Raw genomic sequence first — 22,617 nt, forward strand, 5'->3', positions numbered from 1 at the left:
TCTGATAGGCTAATTGACATAATTTGAGTCAATTAGAGGTGTACCTGTGGATGTATTTCAAGGCCTACCTTCAAACTCAGTGCCTCTTTGCTAGACATCATGGGAAAATCAAATGAAATCAGCCAAGACCTCAGAAAAACAATTGTAGACCTCCACAAGTCTGGTTCATCATTGGGAGTAATTTCCAAACGCCTAAAGGTACCATGTTCAACTGTACAAACAATAGTACGCAAGTATAAACACCATGGGACCACGCAGCCGTCATGCCGCTCAGGAAGGAGACGTGTTCTGTCTCCTAGAGATGAACGTACTTTAGTGCAAAAAGTACAAATCAATCCCAGAACAACAGCAAAGGACCTTGTGAAGATGCTGGAGGAAACAGGTAGAAAGTATCTATATCCACAGTAAAACGAGTCCTATATGGACATAACCTGAAAGGCCACTCCGCAAGGAAGAAGCCACTGCTCCAACACCGCCATTTAAAAAAAGCCAGACTACGGTATGCAACTGCACATTGGGGACAAAGATCATACTTTTTGGAGAAATGTCCTCTGGTCTGATGAAACAACAATAGAGCTGTTTAGCCATAATGACCATTGTTATGTTTGTAGGAAAAAGGGGGAGGTTTGCAAGCCGAAGAACACCATCCCAACCGTGAAATACGATGGTGGCAGCATCATGTTGTGGGGGTGCTTTGCTGCAGGGGGACTGGTGCACTTAAAAAAATAGATAGCTTCATGAGGGAAGAAAATTATGTGGATATATTGAAGCAACATCTCATGACATCAGTCAGGAAGTTAAAGCTTGGTCGCAAATGGGTCTTCGAAATGGACAATGACCCCATGCATACTTCCAAAGTTGTGGCAAAATGGCTTAAGGACAACAAAGTCAAGGTATTGTAGTGGCCATCACAAAGCCCTGACCTCAATCTATAGAAGATTTGTGGGCAGAACTGAAAAAGCGTGTGTGATTAAGGAGGCCTACAAACCTGACTCAGTTACACCAGCTCTTGTCAGGAGGAATGGGCCAAAATTCACCCAACTTATTGTGGGAAGCTTGTGGAAGGCTACCCAAAACGTTTGACCCAAGTTAAACAATGTAAAGGCAATGCTACCAAATACTAATTGAGTGTATGTAAACTTCTGACCCACTGGGAATGTGATGAAAGAAATAAAAGCTGAAATAAATCATTCTCTGTACTATTATTCTGACATTTTACATTCTTAAAATAAAGTGGTGATCCTAACTGACCTAAAACGGGGAATATTTACTAGGATTAAATATCAGGAATTGTGAAAAACTGAGTTTAAATGTATTTGGCTAAGGTGTATGTACATTTTCGACTTCAACTGTACATCATAGATGGACAGACGGACAGACAGACAGACAGACAGACAGACAGACAGACAGACAGACAGACAGACAGACAGACAGACAGACAGACAGACAGACATGTGCGTGCAGACAGACAGACATGTGCGTGCAGACAGACAGACAGACATGTGCGTGCAGACAGACAGACAGACATGTGCGTGCAGACAGACAGACAGACATGTGCGTGCAGACATGTGCACACATGCAAAATGAAGTACACACATATACCAACAAAGCTGTACATCTCATCAAGCTTCTTAAGCTCTCTCTCTTTTATTTTCTTCCACTTTGACTGCTTAATAGTCCCCTTATCTTCACTGTAATGATTCCAGTGAGAATGTTAATTATCTGCTAAAAAGTCTCCTCGCTGTAATCATTGTCCTTCCCTGCGTGAGACCAAACAAATAAACAATTGCATCGGAATGCGGACGTCATCGCTGCAGCGATGGAGAGCGGTTGCCGTGGCCACCTGCAGCGAGGACAAAAGCAGCAGAGTTAATAACTCATCGCAGGCGGAGGGAGGGAGGGGGGGGGACAGCAACGAGATGGGAAGGATACAAGCTCGTTCAATTAATCACCACCCTCCCCCCACTTAAACCCAGTTCTCTCTCTCTCTCTCTCTCTCTCTCTCTCTCTCTCTCTCTCTCGTTCTATTTGGCTAATTAACAGTCTGGAGTGTCTGAGGCGGGTGAAACATGAGGTCTAGGGCTACGTGTGTGTGTGTGCACAATCCGTTGTGTGTGTGTGTGCGTGCGCAGATTACTGACATGTGCCCATGTCTGTGTGTGTGTGTGTGTTCTCGCCTGCGGTGCCCATCCTCCTCAGACGCTCGTCCTCTGCCTCAATCATTTCTAAAATGGATTTTCATTTGGCCAGCCGCCGCCCAAGGCCAAACACAAGGCTTATGGGGTTATAATATCCTCTAATACCGTCGTACAGACACAAAATGGAGCCTCTCTCTCCTATCATACCTCTCCAGGTACAAGTGGATGTCATCACCATCACACACTGTATCCCGGCTATGGATATGGGCAAGGCCATTGCTGTGCTCTGTGGCATGGTTACCCTTGGACTAATGCTGTGGATAGGTCAATGGTTATGATGATCATATTTGTAGTGTCACTCACCAACTCTCTCTCTCTCGCTCGCTCGCTCTCTTTCTCGCTCTCTCGCTCTCTTTCTCTCTCTCGCTCTCTTTCTCTCTCTCGCTCTCTTTCTCACTCTCTCTCTCTCTTTCTCACTCTCTCTCTCGCTTTCTCTCGCTCTCTCGCTTTCTCTCGCTCTCTTTCTCGCTTTCTCTCTCTCTCGCTCTCTCTCGCTCTCTCTCGCTCTCTCTCGCTCTCTTTTTTACTCTCTCGCTCTCTCTCGCTCTCTCGCTCTCTCTCGCTCTCTTTTTTACTCTCTCGCTCTCTCTCGCTCTCTCAGGATCGTGTGTAAGCTGGCTGACGCGACAGGTTACCGAGTGCAAGAGGCTCATGTGGAAGTGTGTGTGAGGGACTGCACACACGCCGACTACAAAGCCATCTCACCCAAGGCCTTCACTTTTGTGGTAAGCCCCAATCATACCTGTGCTCAATTGTCCTTCTGTAATGTTGTGTCCTTTCATCATTGGGGAAAAAAACAGTTGATCCCAGAACAAATGAATTCCTGACACGTGTTGATGTGTTCCTCTTCCCCAGTCTCCCTACTTCACGCGTGTGCAGCCCTCCAAAGGCCCCCTCTCGGGGGGCACCCGCATCACCATCGAGGGGAGCCACCTCAATGCAGGCAGCGCTGTGGCGATCAAGATCGGCCTACACCCCTGTCGCTTCGAGAGGTGAGCTCTCTGACAACCCTGTAACAATGACTGTTGTGTGTAAGGCTGCATTGCTAACTATATTGGTTTATTTGATGTTATGGCAAGGAAGAACCAGAATTGTGGATGCGAATGACCGCCCACCATTTGTGATGGAAATGGCTTGTTACTGGTATGACTTCATTTGTGTTGGGAATGACTTCCTCTGTTACGGGGATGACCGACCTCTGTGTGTATGGATTTTACTTATTTGCTTTCCATTGACGACAAATGATCTGGAATTAGTGTTGAAAAATGCTCTACGTGAATCACGTTTCCCTTTTGTGCTATACGTTACGGGCTGGGTAAGTTCTCCAACACTCTACCAGAGAAGCTAGAAAGGTGAGAAGGCACGACACGGAGATGTCTGTTCTCCTGTAGCGAGTGCTCTCTGTCTCCATAGTCTTTCATGATGAAACACGCGCTCTAACTCGCACGTACAGTACCAGTCAAAAGTTTGGACACACCTACTCATTGCAGGGTTTTTCTTTATTTTCACTATTTTCTACATTGTAGAATAATAGTGAAGGCATCAAATATTATTTTAGATTTTAGATTCTTCAAAATAGACAGCTTTGCACTCTCTTGGCATTCTCTTTTGGCAATGCTTTTCCAACAGTCTTGAAGGAGTTCCCACATATGCTGAGCACTTGTTGGCGGCTTTTCCTTCACTATGCGGTCCAACTCCTCCCAAACCATCTCAATTGGGTTGAGGTCAGGTGGTTGTGGAGTCCAGGTCATCTGATGCAGCACTCCATCACTCTCATTCTTGGTCAAATAGCCCTTACACAGCCTGGAGGTGTGTTGGGTCATTGTCCTGTTGAAAAACAGAATGATAGTCCCACTAAGCGCAGATGGGATCGCGATTCGCTGCAGAATGCTGTGGTAGCCATGCTGGTTATGTGTTCCTTGAATTCTAAATAAATCACTGACAGTGTCACCAGAAAGCACCCCCACACCTCCTCCATGCTTCACGGAGGGAACCACACATTCAGAGATCATCCGTTCACCTACTCTGCGTCTCACAAAGACACAACAGTTGGATCCAAAAAATCTCTAATTTGGACTCAACAGACCAAAGGACAGATTTCCACTGGTCAATTGTCCATTGCTCGTTTTTCTTGACTCAAGCAAGTCTCTTCTTCTTATTGGTGATCTTTGATAGTGGTTTCTTTGCAGCAATTCGACCATAAAAGCCTGATTCACGCAGTCTCCTCTGAACAGTTGATTTTGAGACATGTCTGTTACTTGAACTCTGTGAAGCATTTATTTGGCCTGCAATTTCTGAGGCTGGTAACTCTAATGAACATCCTCTGCAGCAGAGGTAACTCTGAGTCTTCCATTCCTGTGGCGGTCCTCATGAAAGCCAGTAATCATAGCACTTGATGGTTTTTGTGACTGCACTTGAAGACACTTTCAAAGTTCTTGAAATGTTTCGTGTTGACTTACCTTCATGTCTTAAAGTAATGATGGACTGTCGTTTCTCTTTGCTTGTTTGAGCTGTTCTTGCCATAATATGGACTTGGTCTTTTACCAAATAGGGCTATCTTCTGTATACCACCCCTACCTTGTCACAACACAACTGACTGGCTCAAATGCAGTAAGAAGGGAAAAAATGCCACAAATAAACTTTTAACAAGGCACACCTGTTAATTGAAATGCATTCCAGGTGACTATCTCACAAAGCTGGTTGAGAGAATACCAAGAGTGTGCAAAGCTGTCATCAAGGAAAGGGGTGGCTACTTCGAAGAATTTTTTGTTTACTACATGATTTCATATGTGTTATTTCATAGTTTTGATGTCTTCACTATTATTCTACAATGTAGAAAATAGTAAAAATAAAGAAAAACCCTTGAATTTGTAGGTGTGTCCAAACTTTTGACTGGTACTGTATATATACACTCACACACACGCGCACACACAGCGAACTCGCAGCGTACCGTGCACTCATCTAAAGCCTCAAATGAACATGTGTTAGCAGATGGCGGGAACATCTCACAGAAGAACGAGTGCCTCGTTAACACCTCTCGAAGAAGAGGGTTTGGGAATTTCTCTGAAATGTCGAAAGCGAACTGAATCAGAGGAGAACATGGGAGAAGACAAACGTTCCTCACCCAGGATATACCCATACATTTATCTTGCAACGCAGACTGTAGTTTTCCGGACCAATTAGCTTTAGACGTAATTGTGCACAAGGCTCTATCAACATGATTGGTGGGTGGTATATAGACAGCCGTATGTGACAGGGTTTGTACAAGAGGCATATATGCATGCAGCAATGGCATCTGTTGATATCGGGGGAAACATGTTGAGCTAAAACCTTGACTGGTTCTGGAAAGAAAGCTGCTGTCTTTGATATAGTATTGGAATTACGAAAAATAGTATGATCTAAATTGATGGCAATATCGATAATAAACTGTATGAAAGGCTACATATTGAGCTGTTTTGGTCTAGTCATATGGGGCTCATCTCAATAGTCTAAAGGTCCCTTCATCTCTCCTCACCTTCATTTGCGTTGATCTGAAAACACAGGATAGGTGAATTCAAGGTGATGGATTCCCACCGGAGGTTTGATGCCACCTTGTCTAGTTTATAGCAGTGCAGATGAAGGCGAGGAGAGGAAGCCACTCTAGACTATTGAGATGCAAACCTCGCACAGCACACACAAAGCATTGTTCTTTCAGACCCACTCTAGCTTAGCAACATTCTATGTCTCTAAAGTAATGGACTTGGAAAGCGTTTTCTCTTTTTCGCGCGTCACGTCCAAACGTTTTGTCTTTCATCTCCAAGTTCAACGCGGCCACTTTAATCAAAGCCTATTTACCCGAGTCATTCAGCCACTTATCTCCCTCTGAAAACAATTTCCTCCCCTTCTTTCTCTCTCCCTTTCTTTCTCTCTCACTCTCTTTCCCCATTCTTTTGAACCGGCTGACAACAACCTTGTCAAAATATGTACGGCATACCGCGGGTGTCGCCGGCGAGTGTTGTGGATGCGGTTGCCCGGGCAACGTAGTGGTGCAAGCGGAATATGGAAAAGGCGCTTTACTTTTTTCTTTTTTCCTTCCCTTCTTCCCCGTGTACACCTTTCAGCGGAGGCCTGGAAGATGGGGCGTTTTAAATTGCTTCTTACGAGACAGCAGGGATGTGCTCGCGGAAAAGCATCCTTGCATATTTTCCCTTCCACTTAGTTCCCCCTCAGCTGCTGTCGTCTCGCTAGTATTTTTTCCCTCTTTCCTCTCAATGTCTTGTCCATAACAGATGGGATTTGTGTATGAAATAGTCGTCGTGTAGGATAGTTAAGTGTGTGCACTCATCACACACACACGCATGCACACGCGCCATACATGTGCATCGATTCACACGCATTCTACAGAATCTTGCAAACATATATACACACACACACACAACACACATCCATGCATGCTAATATGTACACTCGCAGGAACACTCACATTATGCAGATGTTCAAACACGGCAGGCTTCTGCTGTCTGCTTTGCCAACACAAAAACATTTCATCAGAGGAGATGGAAGTAGAGTGCAAAGTTTGTCCAACTAACCCGAACCGCAAAACTTTCGTAACACAGCACAGCTGGCTAGGTGTCTGAGAGGGTTGCATCATCTAGGGATGACCGGCGTTCTCTGGGCCTCTGCCACTCCAGATCAGTCAGGGAGACAGAGAGCAGCGAGAGCAGGTCTTTGAAGCCAGAGCTCTGTGAAAGTCTGTCTGACGAAACCCCCGTCTGAAAAGCTGAAAGCACTTGGGCTCTCTGCACTCTGCGTGTGTGTGTGTGTGTGATGTGTAGTGTGTATAGGATGTGTGCTGCTGATGTGTGTGTGATACTCTTCCCTTCATGTCAAATACACACATCACCCGGTGACATACGATACTTTATTGTCCATTGTTTTTATTTAATTTAACCTTTATTTAACTAGGCAAGTCAGATAAGAACAGATTCTTATTTACAATGACGGCCTATGTACCTTCTTCATGTAACACACTCCTTCTGCCCTTCCAGGCGGAGTGCCAGGGAGATAGTGTGTGTGACGCCGGCGGGTCTGACTCCCGGCGGTACCCCCGTCATGGTGGACATCAACTCAGCTGAGCTCAGGAACCCAGAGGTCAAGTTCAACTACACCGAGGACCCCACCATCCTCAAGATCGAACCTGACTGGACTATTGCAAGGTGAGTGGGAACCGGTTGGAACTGGAACTGGGCCTGTATCGACAAAGCATCTGAGACTGATGCTGATCTAGGATCTGTCTATATGATCATTATGATCTTAGATGCAACGCTGATCCTAGATCAGCACTCCTACTCAGTGGACACAGGCCCTGGTCTAAAACTGGTTGGGACTAGTCTTAACCGGTCTTAACAGATTGCTTTAGATCTTTTTGATGGACAGTTTTATTTTTGTTATATTTGGAGATCTGAGAGGATTGGATAGGTGTAAGGCAAGTAATGTGGCACTAGCGCCCTCTTGCAACTATATTGCTAAGACCTATCCAGTCGTCTCAGATTTTCCACAAGTCCACATCGGGTAGGGGTTGATTTGGGATTGGGCATTAGTCTTAGCACTGAGCCAAGTATGCTGTAGGCACACTTCAGTTTCACACACATTGTCGAGTGATATCAAACACGCAGGCGCTGGTATTTTTTTACCACACTATTTCCCCCCTGAAAATGGATACAACAGCAAATCTTTGCTGAAAAGGGACTCGAAAGCCGCTGGTAGTTTGTGTTGCAGTCGACGCAAAGACTGTATAAATATTGTCTGACTTATTCAAATGAGACAATGTAGTGAGCCAGTTTGCCACAGGAATATTTATGAACAAACACAAGCTGTGTACAGAGCAGGAAGTGGATTCCAATGCAAAACGGGCTTGAAAGAATGACCTAGAAAAACTGAGTTGGTGTTCATTGCTCAGGCAGGCAGGCAGATAGCACACTTGATGCTCCCTAAATAGTAATGTGGCTTTCTATCAACTCAAACAGTCTAATTGACTGAAGTAATATCTTTCTGGAACACCTTCTATAGGTCACCTGTCTTGTAATGCATTATAAAGACATTATATGGTATTTATTATAAGGGACATTTCAAGACTTTTCAACTCGAAACTCAATTATTTTTAAAGTGACCCCTGATGTCATCATAAGAGGTCCTTTTCCTTGTATATATCTTTGACTACATGTAGAACATTCCCATTTCACACATTTAGAAGCTGGTAGGGTGCTGCTGGACATAATAGATATGTGATAAAAAGTGGTCAAGTGCCCCCTTATTATGCATTTATAGTCTCTTATAAGGACCCATAGAAGATTGAAAAGGAAGTTCAATGGAGAGTGGATCCAGGTGAGGAAACAATGAGCAACTAATTGATAAACCTAAAATGGCTACCCTGGAGAAGTATGCACAAAGTATTTAAGTGCTTCCATTCAGCCACCGGATGATTGGCAGGTGCATTTCAAGGGCACCCAAACAGACATGATGCCGTCAGACCGAGAAATGTCCGCCAGTCGCCAGGGGGAACGGGACAAACCACTACGGAGACATCACGAGGGGATAGTAGAGGTGAAAATAGGCGAAGCATTTTTAAATCTCCGTAGGGGCGGAGAGACGATCGGCAGACTCGACACATGGCTGAGGTGGCGAGCGGTCTCAATTGGAACGGAGGTGTGAAATGAAGGAGTGGAGACGCAGAAAGAAGGATGAAAAGGTGTTAGTGTCGCTAGCGTTAGCCTCAGGAGGGAACGTGGCCTCACTGGCTCGCTCGTTATTTGGTGTTTTTCTCACCGCTCCCGGAGGATTGGCTGTCATGACGGCCAATCATGACGTGTGTACGTTGCAAAAGCAAATATGTCGCCGCATCCTCTCCCGGCAACCTTTTTCACACGCCCGCCACAAACAACAACGGTGGTTCCGACACACGTTCACCACACAACGTTGGTTCAACATACCGAGGGTCGACACAACTCACTTGTTACTGTTCAGCTTGTGCTGGCACACTGACAGTCTCCCTGTGCTAACCTCACAGTGACGAAACAGCACAGCGGAGATGTCACATAGGAATGGGTTTCACAACGTCACCTGGAATCAGTACACTTTGCAATCAATAGTAGTCAACTCCTACCTAGTGCCACTCTTAGTTACCCCACACCATCTTGCCGCCTCTTGAGTGGTGTTCTATCGACCCCTTTGTCTGTAACAAGTATTTGCTTTAGTGTCTTTACACAGATGAGCAGGTGGGCCTAGGGCAGGTTAGCTTACTGATTCAAACTTGTCACATTGCGTCATGTCACTCTGGTTTAGGGAGGTCAGCCTCCTGTGGTTGAGAGGGGGTGTCTGGTGGGGACGTGACTCTTGCCCATGTTACCCTTGTCCTTATGAGTAATTGTCCGGTGAATTGAAAAAGTCAAATGGTGAAAAGTTCAGAGAGCCAGCAATTCCACAGTCTGGGTTAGGGCTGGGCGATATCGAATTGATGCAATATTCTAAATGCCTGTGTCGCAGAATCAAGTTGTTTTCTTTTTGCTTTTTTTATGAGCGTTTATGTCCGCTTGTTCTCATGTGATCCTTTTTGGTCTCGTTCGCTTCTTCTGCGCTGTGCCTCTTCCCATTTACACCAGAGATCGGTATATAATGATGAGATGCTCATGTCTCTGCCTTAACAATGGGAGTCGTTGTCCCAGAGGCGACAAGCTTAGGTTCAAAATAAGCGCATAGAAATGCATTGGGCTTATTTTGGACAGATTTTGGCAAGAGCGCTCCTCTTTCTCCAAAACACATCTCCCGACCACTTACAACAACAAAGGTGAGAGATCACTTCTTCCTCTCTGACAAACGGTTTAAACTCGCTATTTGAATTTGAGGTTTGGTCCAACAGAATCGGTCATGTGCATACCAAAACACATGGAGACATCATTTTACTGTAATAGAGGAGAAGATAACCTTTCGAACCATACCCTGTTTGTGTCTGAACTCCTCAAATTTCGAGCAGAGCAGACACTACCAAAACGGATGTCGCGATGAACGTTCATTCTGGAAAATGAATGCTCAGTTTGTCGCGAGCGCATTAGGGTACCACGTATCGCTAGTTGCATTTTAGTCAAATGAAGATTACTATACTAGCTGTCTGGTCTGTTTTATAAATGTGCAATAAGCATAACACAAATATGTGAGGGATTGGCAACTCGTTCTCATTGTGAGAAATAAGGTAGGCCACTTGATTTCTTGAAGAAAAGAGGAGAGCCGCAGACTCTAGGAGCTCAGATGCAATAATTTAATAACCTGACGTTTCGACAGACGAGCTGTCTTCATCAATCAAATGTATTTGTTAAGCCCGTTTTACTTCAGCCAATGTCACAAAGTGCTACACAGAAACCCAGCCTAAAACCCAAAACGGCAAGCAATTCAGGTGTAGAAGCACGGTGGCTTGGAAAAACTCCCTAGAAAGGCCAGAACCTAGGAAGAAACCTAGAGCGGAACCAGGCTATGAGAGGTGGCCAGTCCTCTTATGGCTGTGCCGGGTGGAGATTATAACAGAACATGGCCAAGATGGTCATAGATGACCAGCTGGGTCAAATAATAATAATCACAGTGGTTGTAGAGGGTGCGACAGGTCAGCACCTCAGGAGTTAATGTCAGTTGGATTTTTCATAGTCGAGCATTCAGAGTTAGAGACAGCAGGTGCGGTAGAGAGAGAGAATCGAAAACAGCAGGTCTGGGACAAGGTAGCACGTCTGGTGAACAGGTCAGGGTTCCGTAGCCACAGGCAGAACAGTTGAAACTGGAGCAGCAGCATGACTAGGTGGACTGGGGTATAATGACAAACACTGCGGGTCACTAGTTTATATATGTCAAAGGACACACAGAGGTGTCTGTAATCATGGCTTGATGTGTGGCTTGATATCATTAGTTAATTTTCAGATATAAATAGAACATACAAAAAACATGAATGGATAGCATGGTATCATAGATACAATATGGCTACATAGGCCTACAACATTTACAATGAATAGCAAAGTCACAATAATCACAAGAATGGCTTCAGAGTCTATGTTGAGACCGAGGGGAGCAAGCGTCTTTAAATGAAAGATGTTAACAAATTGTTGAGGTCATCCCCTCTCCTAGGGAGGGTGACGTGTTCAATGCCGATATAACTTAGGGATGAAATCGAGTGGTTCGCTTCCAAAAAGTGGTCCGCAACAGGGTGCGTCAAGTTTTTGCCCCTAATGGTACTAAGATGCTCCGAGATTCGTGCTTCCCGGAATTCCCGCTTCATTTTGCCAACATAATTTTTTACCACAAGGACAAGTTATAAGATAAATAACTGCCTTAGTGGAGCAAGTGATGGCTCCAGTTTCCCTGTTTGGGGGTGTTTAAAGGATCTACATTTATAAGTGCCATTGCACTGAGCGCAGCCATTACACTTGTAGTTTTCATCCGGTAGAGGCACAAATAGACATTGTGCAGGGGTATTTTGGGGTGGTAAATCAGAGTTTACCAATTGATCTCGGAGATTTCTGCCCCGCGAGAATACGACCAAGGGGAGGGTCCGGAAACACATTACCGATAATGTCATCGGATCGTAGAATGTGCCAATGTTTGAACGAGAGTTTCTCCCATTCTTCTCTGCAGTTCCTCTCAAGCTCTCTCAGGTTGGATGGGGAGCGTTGCTGCACAGCTATTTTCAGGTCTCTCCAGAGATGTTCGATCGGGTTCAAGTCTGGGCTCTGGCTGGGCCACTCAAGGACATTCAGAGACTTGTCCCAAAGCCACTCCTGCATTGTCTTGGCTGTGTGCTTAGGGATGTTGTCCTCTTGGAAGGTGAACCTTCGCCCCAGTCTGAGGTCCTGAGCGCTCTGGAGCAGGTTTTCACCAAGGATCTCACTGTACTTTGCTCATCTTTCCCTTGATCCTGACTAGTCTCCTAGTCCCTGCTGCTGAAAAACATCCCCACAGCATGACGCTGCCACCACCATGCTTCACCGTAGGGATGGTGGCAGGTTTCCTCCATACTTGACGCTTGGCATTCAGGCCAAATAGTTCAATCTTGATTTCATCAGACCAGAGAATCTTGTTTCTCATGTTCTGAGTCTTTAGGTGCCTTTTGGTAAACTCTCAGCAGGCTGTCATGTGCCTTTTACTGAGGAGTGGCTTCTGTCTGACCACTCTACCATAAAGGCCTGCTTGGTGGAGGGCTGCAGAGAAGGTTGTCCTCTGGAAGGTTCTCCCATCTCCACAGAGGAACTCTGGAGCTCTGTCAGAGTGACCTTTGGGTTCTTGGACATCTCCCTGACCAAGGCCCTTCTCCCTTGATTGCTCAGTTTGGCCGGGTGGCCAGCTCTAGGAAGAATCTTGGTGGTTCCAAACTTCCATTTAAGAATCGAGGCCAATTTGTTCTTGGGGACCTTCAATGTTGCAGAAATGTTTTGGTACCTTTCCCCAGATCTGTGCCTCGACACAATCCTGTCTCTGAGCTCAACGATCAATTCCTTTGACCTCGTGGCTTGGTTTTTGCTCTGACATGCACTGTCAACCTTTGGACCTTATATAGACAGGTGTGTGCCTTTAAAAAGCATGTCCTATCAATTGAATTTACCACAGGTGGATTCCAATCAAGTTGTAGAAACATCTCAAGGATGATCAATGTAAACAGGATGCACCTGAGCTCAATTTCGAGTTTCATAGCAAAGGGTCTGAATACTTATGTAAATAAGGTATTTCTGTTTAGTTTTTTGTAAATTTGCAAAAATGTCTTAACCTGTTTTTGCTTTGTCATTATGGGACATTGTGTGTAGATTGAGATTTTTTATTTATTTAATCCATGTTAGAATAAGGCTGTAACGTAAAAGAATTTGGAAAAAGTGAAGGGGTCTGAATACTTTCTGAATGCACTGTTTGTCATGAATCACCCATAACTTTGAAAAAAATTGAGATATGGGATTTGGGCCATATCACCTGGCCCTAGTCTGTGTGTAAGCTTTTGTTCCAGCACTAACACACTTGTTTCAAATAACAAAGTAGTCATGTTTTTATAACCAGCTAGTCTAAACGACTCGTTCCCTTGTGCACGTAAAAAGGCTTCTTGAAGTAAAGAACAGTTTTACCTCAATGGAGAATTTATTTGACTAAATAGATAAATAGAACAACGGTTAAAGTCCGGACATGAACTAAAAGGCTAAAACAAGGATTAAAAAGTTAAGAGCATAAAATCTAGCCAACCTGCTCTCCTCTAACCTTGCTTTCCACCCCCAACTGTCTCTCTCCCCCAAACACACATGCACCTGTATTCAATCAACTCAATATGGTGGGAGGGGCTTATCATACACAATTAGCAAATCCTGATTCTAAACACACATTTCTTTAACACACTTAACTGCTGCAGCTGAAGTGGTGGGGGAAAAACATGTTAACTATGGCAGTATATGAATTATGACTGAAAAACAGGGCCCTTCAACAGAAACATTTAACACAAGATGTGCCACCTTCACATAGACGACGATTAATTTAATCAGGTGTCTTAGTGCTGGGCTGAAACAAAAGCCTGCACGTCCAGTACCTCTCCAGTACCTGAAATGGACGATATCATTTTGGGTTTTAGACATTTGGAGGTGGTTCATTGATAACCTAACAACTCACACTAAATTCTTCCGCTGCTCTGTCGTTCACTACATACTTTAGTCTGAGACTGCCGTCATTGAAGTTGTTTGTGACGAGTGGTGTTGTAAAAAAACAAACAAAGTCATCAGCGATTAGATCGTCTCTAACCAATCAGAGTGTCAAAGCCAATGACAAACTGCCACTTTACCCACGTGTGTTCTGGCTCTGGCCCAACCCATCGGTTTCTGGACCAATTAGACGGCCCCGAATGTGTTCGCGTTCGGCAAAGGGTCAGGGAGGTACTCAGATCCAGACTCATTGCAGAGAATGGCCATGGGCAATAGCGTAGCGTTTGGCCGGAGCAAGGAGTCTGGGTAGCCGGGCAAGTTCATTGAGGTAATAATCTAGTATTTTGGTCCCTTCCCTGAAGCTATTCGAGTTTAAACAAGCTTTTAATATGCAAGTGCCTTAGCGTTGCCATCATTACCTCTGATGGAGTGTGTGAAACGGCTCAAATACTCTACGGTGTCGAGGACGCATTAACATTAATGCCAGAACTGGATGGTCTTTTTCACTTTGACAAAAATGTGATGTATCAGGCAACCGCGTGGTTCTCTGGACGATATGGTTTGCGTCCCAAATGGGACCCTATTCCCTTCATAAAGCACTACTTTTACCAGAGGCCTTTCAGCCATGGTATGCTTGTTATAGCCTTTTTACAAGATATCAGGGAAGATATCACTGGGTATAACTGCAAGATATTAGTTGAAAAATCGCGTGTTACAGTGGACGGCGGTTTCAGGGGTAATTGGTGTCCCTCTCCCTAATTCACACACTGCATCCCAAATGGCATCCTATTCCCTATATCCCCTGTTCGCAGCTCGCGGACAACGATCCGGGCCCAGAACGGGGTCAATACGGGCCTCGGGTCCCGGGAAAAATTATAATAAATACACAAATGCTCAGGCTTCGACCCCTGTTATCATATAAACACGCATAAGGCATGGAAGAATTTGCAGAATTGCAGGAAATTAGCTTTAAAACTGCGATATTTTCTCTCCATCAAGAGGGGTGTGAACAGTTTGGGGTTGCGAGGTGYGGGTTTGTTACTACGCCGATAAATGACAACATGCATCCAGACCTTTGCCACCTAGGAAATTTGTGTGACCGGACCTTKTTCAAATAGTACTCGAGTACCCCTGCTCTATATAGTGCACAACTTTAGACCGGATCCCTTGGGCCCATTTTGGACTCACCCTCTGCCTTCTGTAATACTAGAAAAAACARGAAGTGCCCTTATTTAATATTTTTGATGCGATCGAACAGTGAATGGGATTGTGGCTTTGTTATTGTAGTGTATAAGTGTGTATGTGCTGTTATGGGTTTTGTTGTTGATGGTTTCATCTTTTTCAGTGGCGGGACTCTGGTGACCATCACTGGCACCAACCTGGCTACCATCAAAGAGCCCAAGATGAGAGCCAAGTACGGGAAAGCCCAATCTGTCAACGTGAGTACTACTGACCCAACACGATTACATACTGCACACACGCACCGTCCTGTATAACTAACCTTGTGAGAACACACAATTCAGTCCCATTCAAAATCCTATATTCCCTAACTTTATCTCTAAAACCTAACCTTAACGCTAATCCTAACGCTAACCCTTAATCTAACACTAATCCTATCCCTAACCCCCCTAGAAATAGCATTTGACCTTGTGGGGACTAACAATGTCCCCAGTTGGTCAAATGAGTGTTTGTTGACTATTCTTGTGGGGACTTGTGGGACAGGCAAACAGATGCGCGAGCGCACACACACACACACCTGACCCGGTGATCAACCAGCCCAGGGCCTATTTATGGGTGTGTGTTTTTGATGGTGAATCTCCATTTAGCAGGMTAACCTTTGAAATGTCAACCAGCAATAAACCCGAGCTTTCTGGCAAATCCCTCCGTCCTTCCTTCACCTAGCACCACAGGGCTAGGCTAACCTTCTCTCTTTCAGTCMACCCTCTCCATTCCCCTCTCTCTCTCTCACAACCTGCACAAAATATCCCAGACCAAAACAAAGTCTATTTTCCTGCTTTTTCCCTCTTCCGTGTCACCATTTCTATCCGCCTTCCCTTTTCGTCTGTCTTCCGTGTCTCCCCCGTGCAATTTCAGACCCCGTTAGCATACGCTAGCTAATGCACTGTGATTACTTGGCATGCCAGAGGGAGGCTGGGTGGCATGTTGTGGAAAAGTAGAGTCGTGAGGCGACCCAAACGTTTCCAAAGCGTGCTTTTAGGATTGTTTGTTAGCGTGTTAGCATCAGTCTTGCTAACCCTTGTATATGCCCTTACTGTCTCAGTCGCTCTGCATTAATGGGAGCGGAGAATGTTTAGCCCACAGGGGCAAACAGCAGGAGATGGTATTGGCTTTTTTGGTTCTTTGTTTTTGTTTACACTCTTGTTTAGATAATGAAAGCTATGACTTCACTGTACATAATGAACCTATCCACTGTCCTCGCTCAACGCTGATGTTACTCAGATGTTGTTTTGTCATGTGTTTTTGTCATGACATATTTTTTTTACATTAGTTAACTTTTTGGGGGGCTATATGTCAATGTACTGTTACATAATGAACTTATCCACCGTTCCCTTTTATTTGTTTTGTGTTTTTTCTACATTTTGTTAGCAATTTGTATTTATATTATGGAAGCTAACATTTAAATGTAATCGTATGTACACAATGAACTCATCCATCCTCTCTCTCCTCCAGAACTGCACAGTGCTTAACAACACGGTGATGGTGTGTCTGGCGCCCTCTGTGGCCGTCTCGGAGAAGGGCTTCTCAGAGACGGGCAGCGSTCCCGATGAGATCGGCTTCATCATGGACGACGTGCGCGCCACACTGGTTGTCAACGAGACGTTCAGCTTCTACCCGGATCCTGTGATAGAGCCGCTTAGTCCAACGGGCCTGCTGGAGCTCAAACCCAGCTCCCCACTCATCCTCAAGGTGAGACTGATGGAGACTGGAGCCCAGGGTGGGGGAGGAGCGTCCAAGGATTGTGGTGGGGGGTAAGGTCCTAGGATGGAGCAGGGGGATTCTGAGGAAGCTACCAGGGTGGAGGAGTGTTATTGTGTGGAGCGTGGGGCCAAGGATGGAGGAGCTTTAAACAGATTTTAAAACATTTCTCCCAGGGAGGAGAAATGACACCGTATGAATGCCTCCAGGTTCAATTGTAACCGTCAAATTGTAGACRTCAATCTCACCAACCGACTCAGTTTAGAAAAGAGTTAAAACTTCACAGCTGCATCCAATATATTTATGAAATGACATTGATGTCAATTTTAATTGCCCTCTTTCTCTTAAAACCTTCCATCAGAAATGGTTGTCCTATTTATTTGTTCCCTACCACCCTATGAGCTATTGCTTTTTCAAAAGAACGCTTTGAGACCCGACATCACCTTAAAAGGCGCTACCTGTGCCGTTCGCTGCTGTGATAGGCCGAGAGCCCTTTGAAAAGTATCATCCAAATACAACGCAAATGTGCCACTTGCACCTGTTCCCCCGTCAGATAACGTCAGAGCGAGTTCACAGCCAAATAGTAACTTTATACCAGAGCCTTTGAATCCCTCTTGCGCTTATATACTGACTCGCTTATTTTGTCATCTCCCCTCTCTCCTTGAACTTCAAAGCCGTTCCTCTGGAAGAAAAAAAAACTCCACCGTGATACTGTATATCATGGATATTTTATATGAAATCAGCTTTATTTTCCATATAGCCAATCAGAAACGAGCTAGGGAGTTGAGAAAATTGTGACCCTCACAGTTTAACTAAAGATTCCATAATGAACCCTTACAATCCTTTGATTGCTGCGTCTTCCGTTTCTCTGAGAAGCCGGAGMGGTGGGGGGGACACATAAAACCGGCATCATATTAAATAATTGTGGATAAATTAGATGTGCATCAGATTTTCCAAGCAATTAATTCCCTTCCCTGCAAAGCCTCGTGGGTAAGTGGAGGGGGGGGGGGGGCAGGCAGAGACGTGTGTTTTGGTGGGTTTATTTATCCCTCTAAATTGGTTCTCTCTCGGCCTATGAGACGCCGCGAAAGCCCCCATCAGGCTCAACTAAACGCCACCAGAATCCCAGGTCCCCCTACGCTAGGTCTTGACTTTACTAAAGAACCGCCTGTGGCTAATAAGACCTCGCTACGGCATCTGTGGAATTAGGACTCGATCATAAGAAATCACCCCCTTTTTATGTATGATTAAATAGGTATGCATGTGACTGACGGTTAGAGGGTGTGTTTTCGTGCGTGCTTGCGTGTGCACAGTATGCGTGTGTGTTGAGTTTGTGTTGTGTGTGTGCACATGCGTTCCTATGCATTTTCCTGAGCTGTGTGTCTAACTTGGTGTGTGTGTCTGTCGCGGTCTCTCTCCTAGGGTAAGAACCTAATCCCGGCGGCCCCTGGTAACGCTCGTCTCAACTACACGGTCTTGATCGGAGAGACACCCTGTGTCCTCACCCTGTCAGAGAGCCAGCTGCTCTGTGAGTGGCCCAACCACACCGGAGAACACAAAGTCACCGTAAGTACTCTACTGAAGCCTCTTCGACTTTGGGTTGGGCTGTGCCGTGTGTCGTCTTGTGCGTCATTGGATCGCACTGTGTCGCAATCAAGTTTCGTCTCTCTGGTTTTTCGCTCATCTTGTTTTTCTCTCTTTACGTCCTCTTTCTGTTCTATACTCTTTCAATATCACATGACAATCCGGTGTCCTCTTTTGTCATGTCATATCCCCATCCCTCTATTCCTTCCTCTTTTCCTCACCTGGATTCGGTTCAAAGGAACAGTAGAAGAGATGGAGAGAGAATTAGAAGGATGGACCATTTTATTCCTGCCGTCTCTTCTACTCTTCTTTTGGGKTACCGCTCTCTCTCCATTGCGTTGTTCTTTTTTCCGTTCGCATACAAATCCACARACATTGAGGCTTCCGGTGCGTAACSTTGACTGTGTTCAAAGGCACGGCAACCTGAGGAATTCAATTCTTAATTTGGCTGACATTTCTGCAGGGATTTGCGTAGACATTGGTATCCAGTGCAGCCCAGAAATGACGTATGGCCGAAGAGGTCCGTGTCTATATTTTACAGTCCCTCGGTTGCATGTGGTGTTTGATCGATATAGGCCAGCAAATTACAGTTCAAGGCCAATAGCGTTATGTTCTTGATTTGAGAGGGTTACTAAGGGTGCATCTCAATACACTGTTGTAGTTTCCTCTCCTCGTCTCCTTTTCTTCTGCACTGATTACCARAATGTTGTGACAAGGAAAGGAATTGGAGCCACATCTTAGTAGCCTAGTTTTTGGAAGTAATTTTACACTGAACAAAAATATAAATGCAACATGCAACAATTTCAAAGATTTTACTGAGTTACAGTTCATATAAGGAAATCAGTCAATTTAAATACATCCATTAGGCCCTAGTCTATGGAGATCACATGACTGGGAATACAGATATGCATCTGTTGGTCACAGATACCTAAAAAAAAAAAAGGAAGGGATGTGGATCAGAAGACCAGTCCGTATCTGGTGTGACATCTCCTTCACATAGAGTTGATCAGGCTGTTGATTGTGGCCTGTGGAATGTTGTCCCGCTCCTCTTCAATGGCTGTGCAAAGTTGCTGGATATTGGCGGCAACTGGAACATGCTGTCGTACACGTCGATCCAGAGCAACCCAAAACATACACAATGGGTGACATGTCTGGTGAGTATGCAAGCCATGGAAGACCTGGGTCATTTTCAGCTTCCAGGAATTGTGTACAGATCCTTTCGATATGGGGCTGTGCATTATCATGCTGAAACATGAGGTGATGGTGGCGGATGAACGGCACGYCAWTAGGCCTCAGGATCTTACGGTATCTCTGTTCATCGATAAAATGCAATTGTGTTCTTTGTCCGTAGCTTATACCTGCCCGTACCATAACCCCACCGCCACCATGGGGCGCTCTGTTTATAATGTTGACATCAGCAAACCACTTGCCCACACGATGCCATACGCTGTCTGACATCTSCCCGTCACAGTTGAAACAGGGATTCATTTGTGAAGAGCACACTTCTCCAGCGTGCCAGTGGCCATCAGCGGGCAAACGCTCACCTTCGAAGTCGGTTACAGCGACGAACTGCAGTCAGGTGAAGACCCTGTGAGGACGACGAGCACTCGCAGACGAGCTTCCCTGAGACGGTTTCTGAAAGTTTGTGCAGAAATTCTTCGGTTGAGCAAACCAACAGTTTCATCAGCTGTCTCGGTTGCTGGTCTCAGATGATCCTGCAGGTGAAGAAGACGGATGTGAAGGTCCTGGGCTGGCGTGGTTACACGTGATCTGCGGTTGTGAGGACGGTTGGATGTACTGCTAAATACTCTAAAACAATGTTGGAGGCGGCTTATGGGAGATAAATAACATTCAATTCTCTGTCAACAGCTCTGGTGGACATTCCTACAGTCAGCATGTCAATTACACACTCCCACAAAACTTGAGACATCTGTGGCATTGTGTTGTGTGACAAAATTACACATTTTAAAGTGGCCTTTTATCATCCCTAGGTCAAGGTGCAGGTGTGTAATTATCAATGCGTTTGTTTAATCAGCTTCTTGATATGTCACACCTTTCAGGTGGATGAATTATTTTGGCAAAGGAGAAATGCTCACTAACAGGGATGTAAACAAATTTGTGCACAACATTTTAGGGAAATGAGCTTTTTGTCCGTATGGAACCTTTCTGGGATCTTCTATTTCAGCTTATGAAACATGGGACCAACACTTTACATGTTGCATTTTATATTTTTGTTCAGTGTAGTTATAGAGTTGAATCTAGGGCTTGTGTAATTCATACTGTGCGAAGGGAAGACTATTGCTTCTTGCCCGGGCGTTGCGACAAGGAAACGTATTAAACTAGGTTTGCTCACGCGCTGTCACACACATACACTAGCTTTGTAGTGTAGCGCTAGTGTTACAGGCTTTGGTTTTTCAATTTATGTTTTGAGGTTGGACTTGTGCTCATTAGCACGTAGGGCGCACCGATTGMTGTRGACTCATTAGTCAGCATGTGTTACACCTGTGCTGGTTGCCATCTTGTTAGTGTGAAGGTGTTTCACTTGTGCTGGCCCAGGTGCTGTTTAAGAGTGGCTGGCCCAGTGCTCCAGTTGTCTTGAGAGAAGTGGAGGGTCAACACCTTTAGTTGGCGCTCCCTATTTGATTTCTCGAAAAACATTCCTTTGTCTGATTTTCCCGTATTTGGTTTTTCTCCACCTTTTTGGTTTGTTTCCTGTCGTTGTTTGGTGTGGGTTTGTCTTTTGTTTTCCTCTTCTTGGGAAAATTTAGAGGGGCTCATGGTGTGTGTCTTTTAGGTTCCTGTTGGACACCCTCAAGAGTGTCTTTCAAAACCCCTCCTAAACCCACCGCTGTTTTGGTTGTTGGTCAGTGACTGTTAGTTTCCCACTTCTGTTTGAGTGACGTTTTTGGCTTTCTTGCTGGGGAACGTAACACTAGCATGTGTGACAGACACTGGTGTGTGAGAGAGACTCTAGATGGCTTGTTGGGGTCTGCCTGTGCAAATTACGGCTGTTAAATGGACATTTCAAAAATGTACGTAACACTAGCATGTGTGACAGACACTGGTGTGTGAGAGAGACTCTAGATGGCTTGTTGGGGTCTGCCTGTGCAAATTACGGCTGTTAAATGGACATTTCAWAAATGTACTACGTATTTATAATCTCCAGCACCACCCCAACGTATGTAAAAAATATATTTATTTTTTTGTTGCGCGTTTCTGTTTTGTAGTAAAAATATATAAAGATAAGTGTTTCCAATGACATCAACCAATTAGTAGGCAATGCCTATTCATAGTTGGTTAACATCACACAATGCACACCGATGATGTCATTGGAAACACTTATCTTTCTCTGTATTTTTTACTACAAAACAGAAACACGCAATTTTTTTAATTACATATGTTGACGTTGGGGGTGGTGRTGGAAATGATGAATATGAAGTTGAAAAAGATTGACATTTCCCTTTAACAGCTCCTCACTGAGAGAGGGTTGGGAGATAATGAAWAACTTGATGGAAATAGCAGCGACAAAGAGCTGGAAGTCCTGTGTGTGTGTGTGTGTGCACTCTATTTCTGCTAAATGACATCTAATGCACCATATGACTGTGTTGAAATGTGTGTTTTAAAGTTATTGTCCTATGAAGAATCTAAAACAGTGTGTTTCACCCCCCCAAGGTGCGCGTGGGGGGCTTTGAGTACTCCCCCGGTACCCTCCAGATCTACTCTGACAGCCTGCTTACCCTGCCCGCCATCATCGGCATCGGAGGGGGCGGCGGCCTGCTCCTATTGGTCATCATCGCCGTGCTCATCGCCTACAAGAGGAAGTCGCGGGACGCCGACCGCACYCTGAAACGCCTGCAGCTCCAAATGGACAACCTGGAGTCCCGGGTGGCCCTGGAGTGCAAGGAAGGTAAGCCACACCTGTCAATCAATTACATTAAATTCAATTKAATTCAACTTTATTGACCTATTCAGGACGAGGAGGCTAAGCAACAGCTGTCAATCAACAAAAAGTAGGCCAGGTTTCTCGCGACTTGAGGGGCTACTACTGGTGGTGCAGACATCTGTTCCAGCCCAGCACACGAACAGTCGATGAATCGTGGTCTTCCTGAGAAGAATACAAAACAAATCGAAATAGGAGAGCATTGTTCTGGAGGCAGAGCAGGACAAGCTCAATATCCATGTACTTCCTCTCCATCCAAAAAAACACACACACACAC

At 45.0% G+C, this 22,617-nt stretch overlaps 1 protein-coding gene across 2 annotated transcripts in view; it reads left to right on the top strand.

The window, feature by feature from the left end:
- LOC111962397 (plexin-A1) overlaps positions 1-22,617 on the top strand; it is a 284,935-nt gene that overhangs the window by 217,411 nt on the left and 44,907 nt on the right. For both annotated transcript variants that reach the window (XM_023985463.2, XM_023985470.2), the window contains exons 14-20: positions 2,800-2,923; positions 3,054-3,190; positions 7,226-7,393; positions 15,225-15,318; positions 16,571-16,807; positions 18,239-18,382; positions 22,073-22,307. In XM_023985463.2, coding sequence (XP_023841231.1) covers positions 2,800-2,923; positions 3,054-3,190; positions 7,226-7,393; positions 15,225-15,318; positions 16,571-16,807; positions 18,239-18,382; positions 22,073-22,307 — 1,139 coding nt within the window. The remainder of the gene's footprint in view (positions 1-2,799; positions 2,924-3,053; positions 3,191-7,225; positions 7,394-15,224; positions 15,319-16,570; positions 16,808-18,238; positions 18,383-22,072; positions 22,308-22,617) is intronic.

Source organism: Salvelinus sp. IW2-2015, linkage group LG1, assembly GCF_002910315.2.
Source record: "Salvelinus sp. IW2-2015 linkage group LG1, ASM291031v2, whole genome shotgun sequence".
NCBI classification, from domain to species: Eukaryota; Metazoa; Chordata; class Actinopteri; order Salmoniformes; family Salmonidae; genus Salvelinus; species Salvelinus sp. IW2-2015.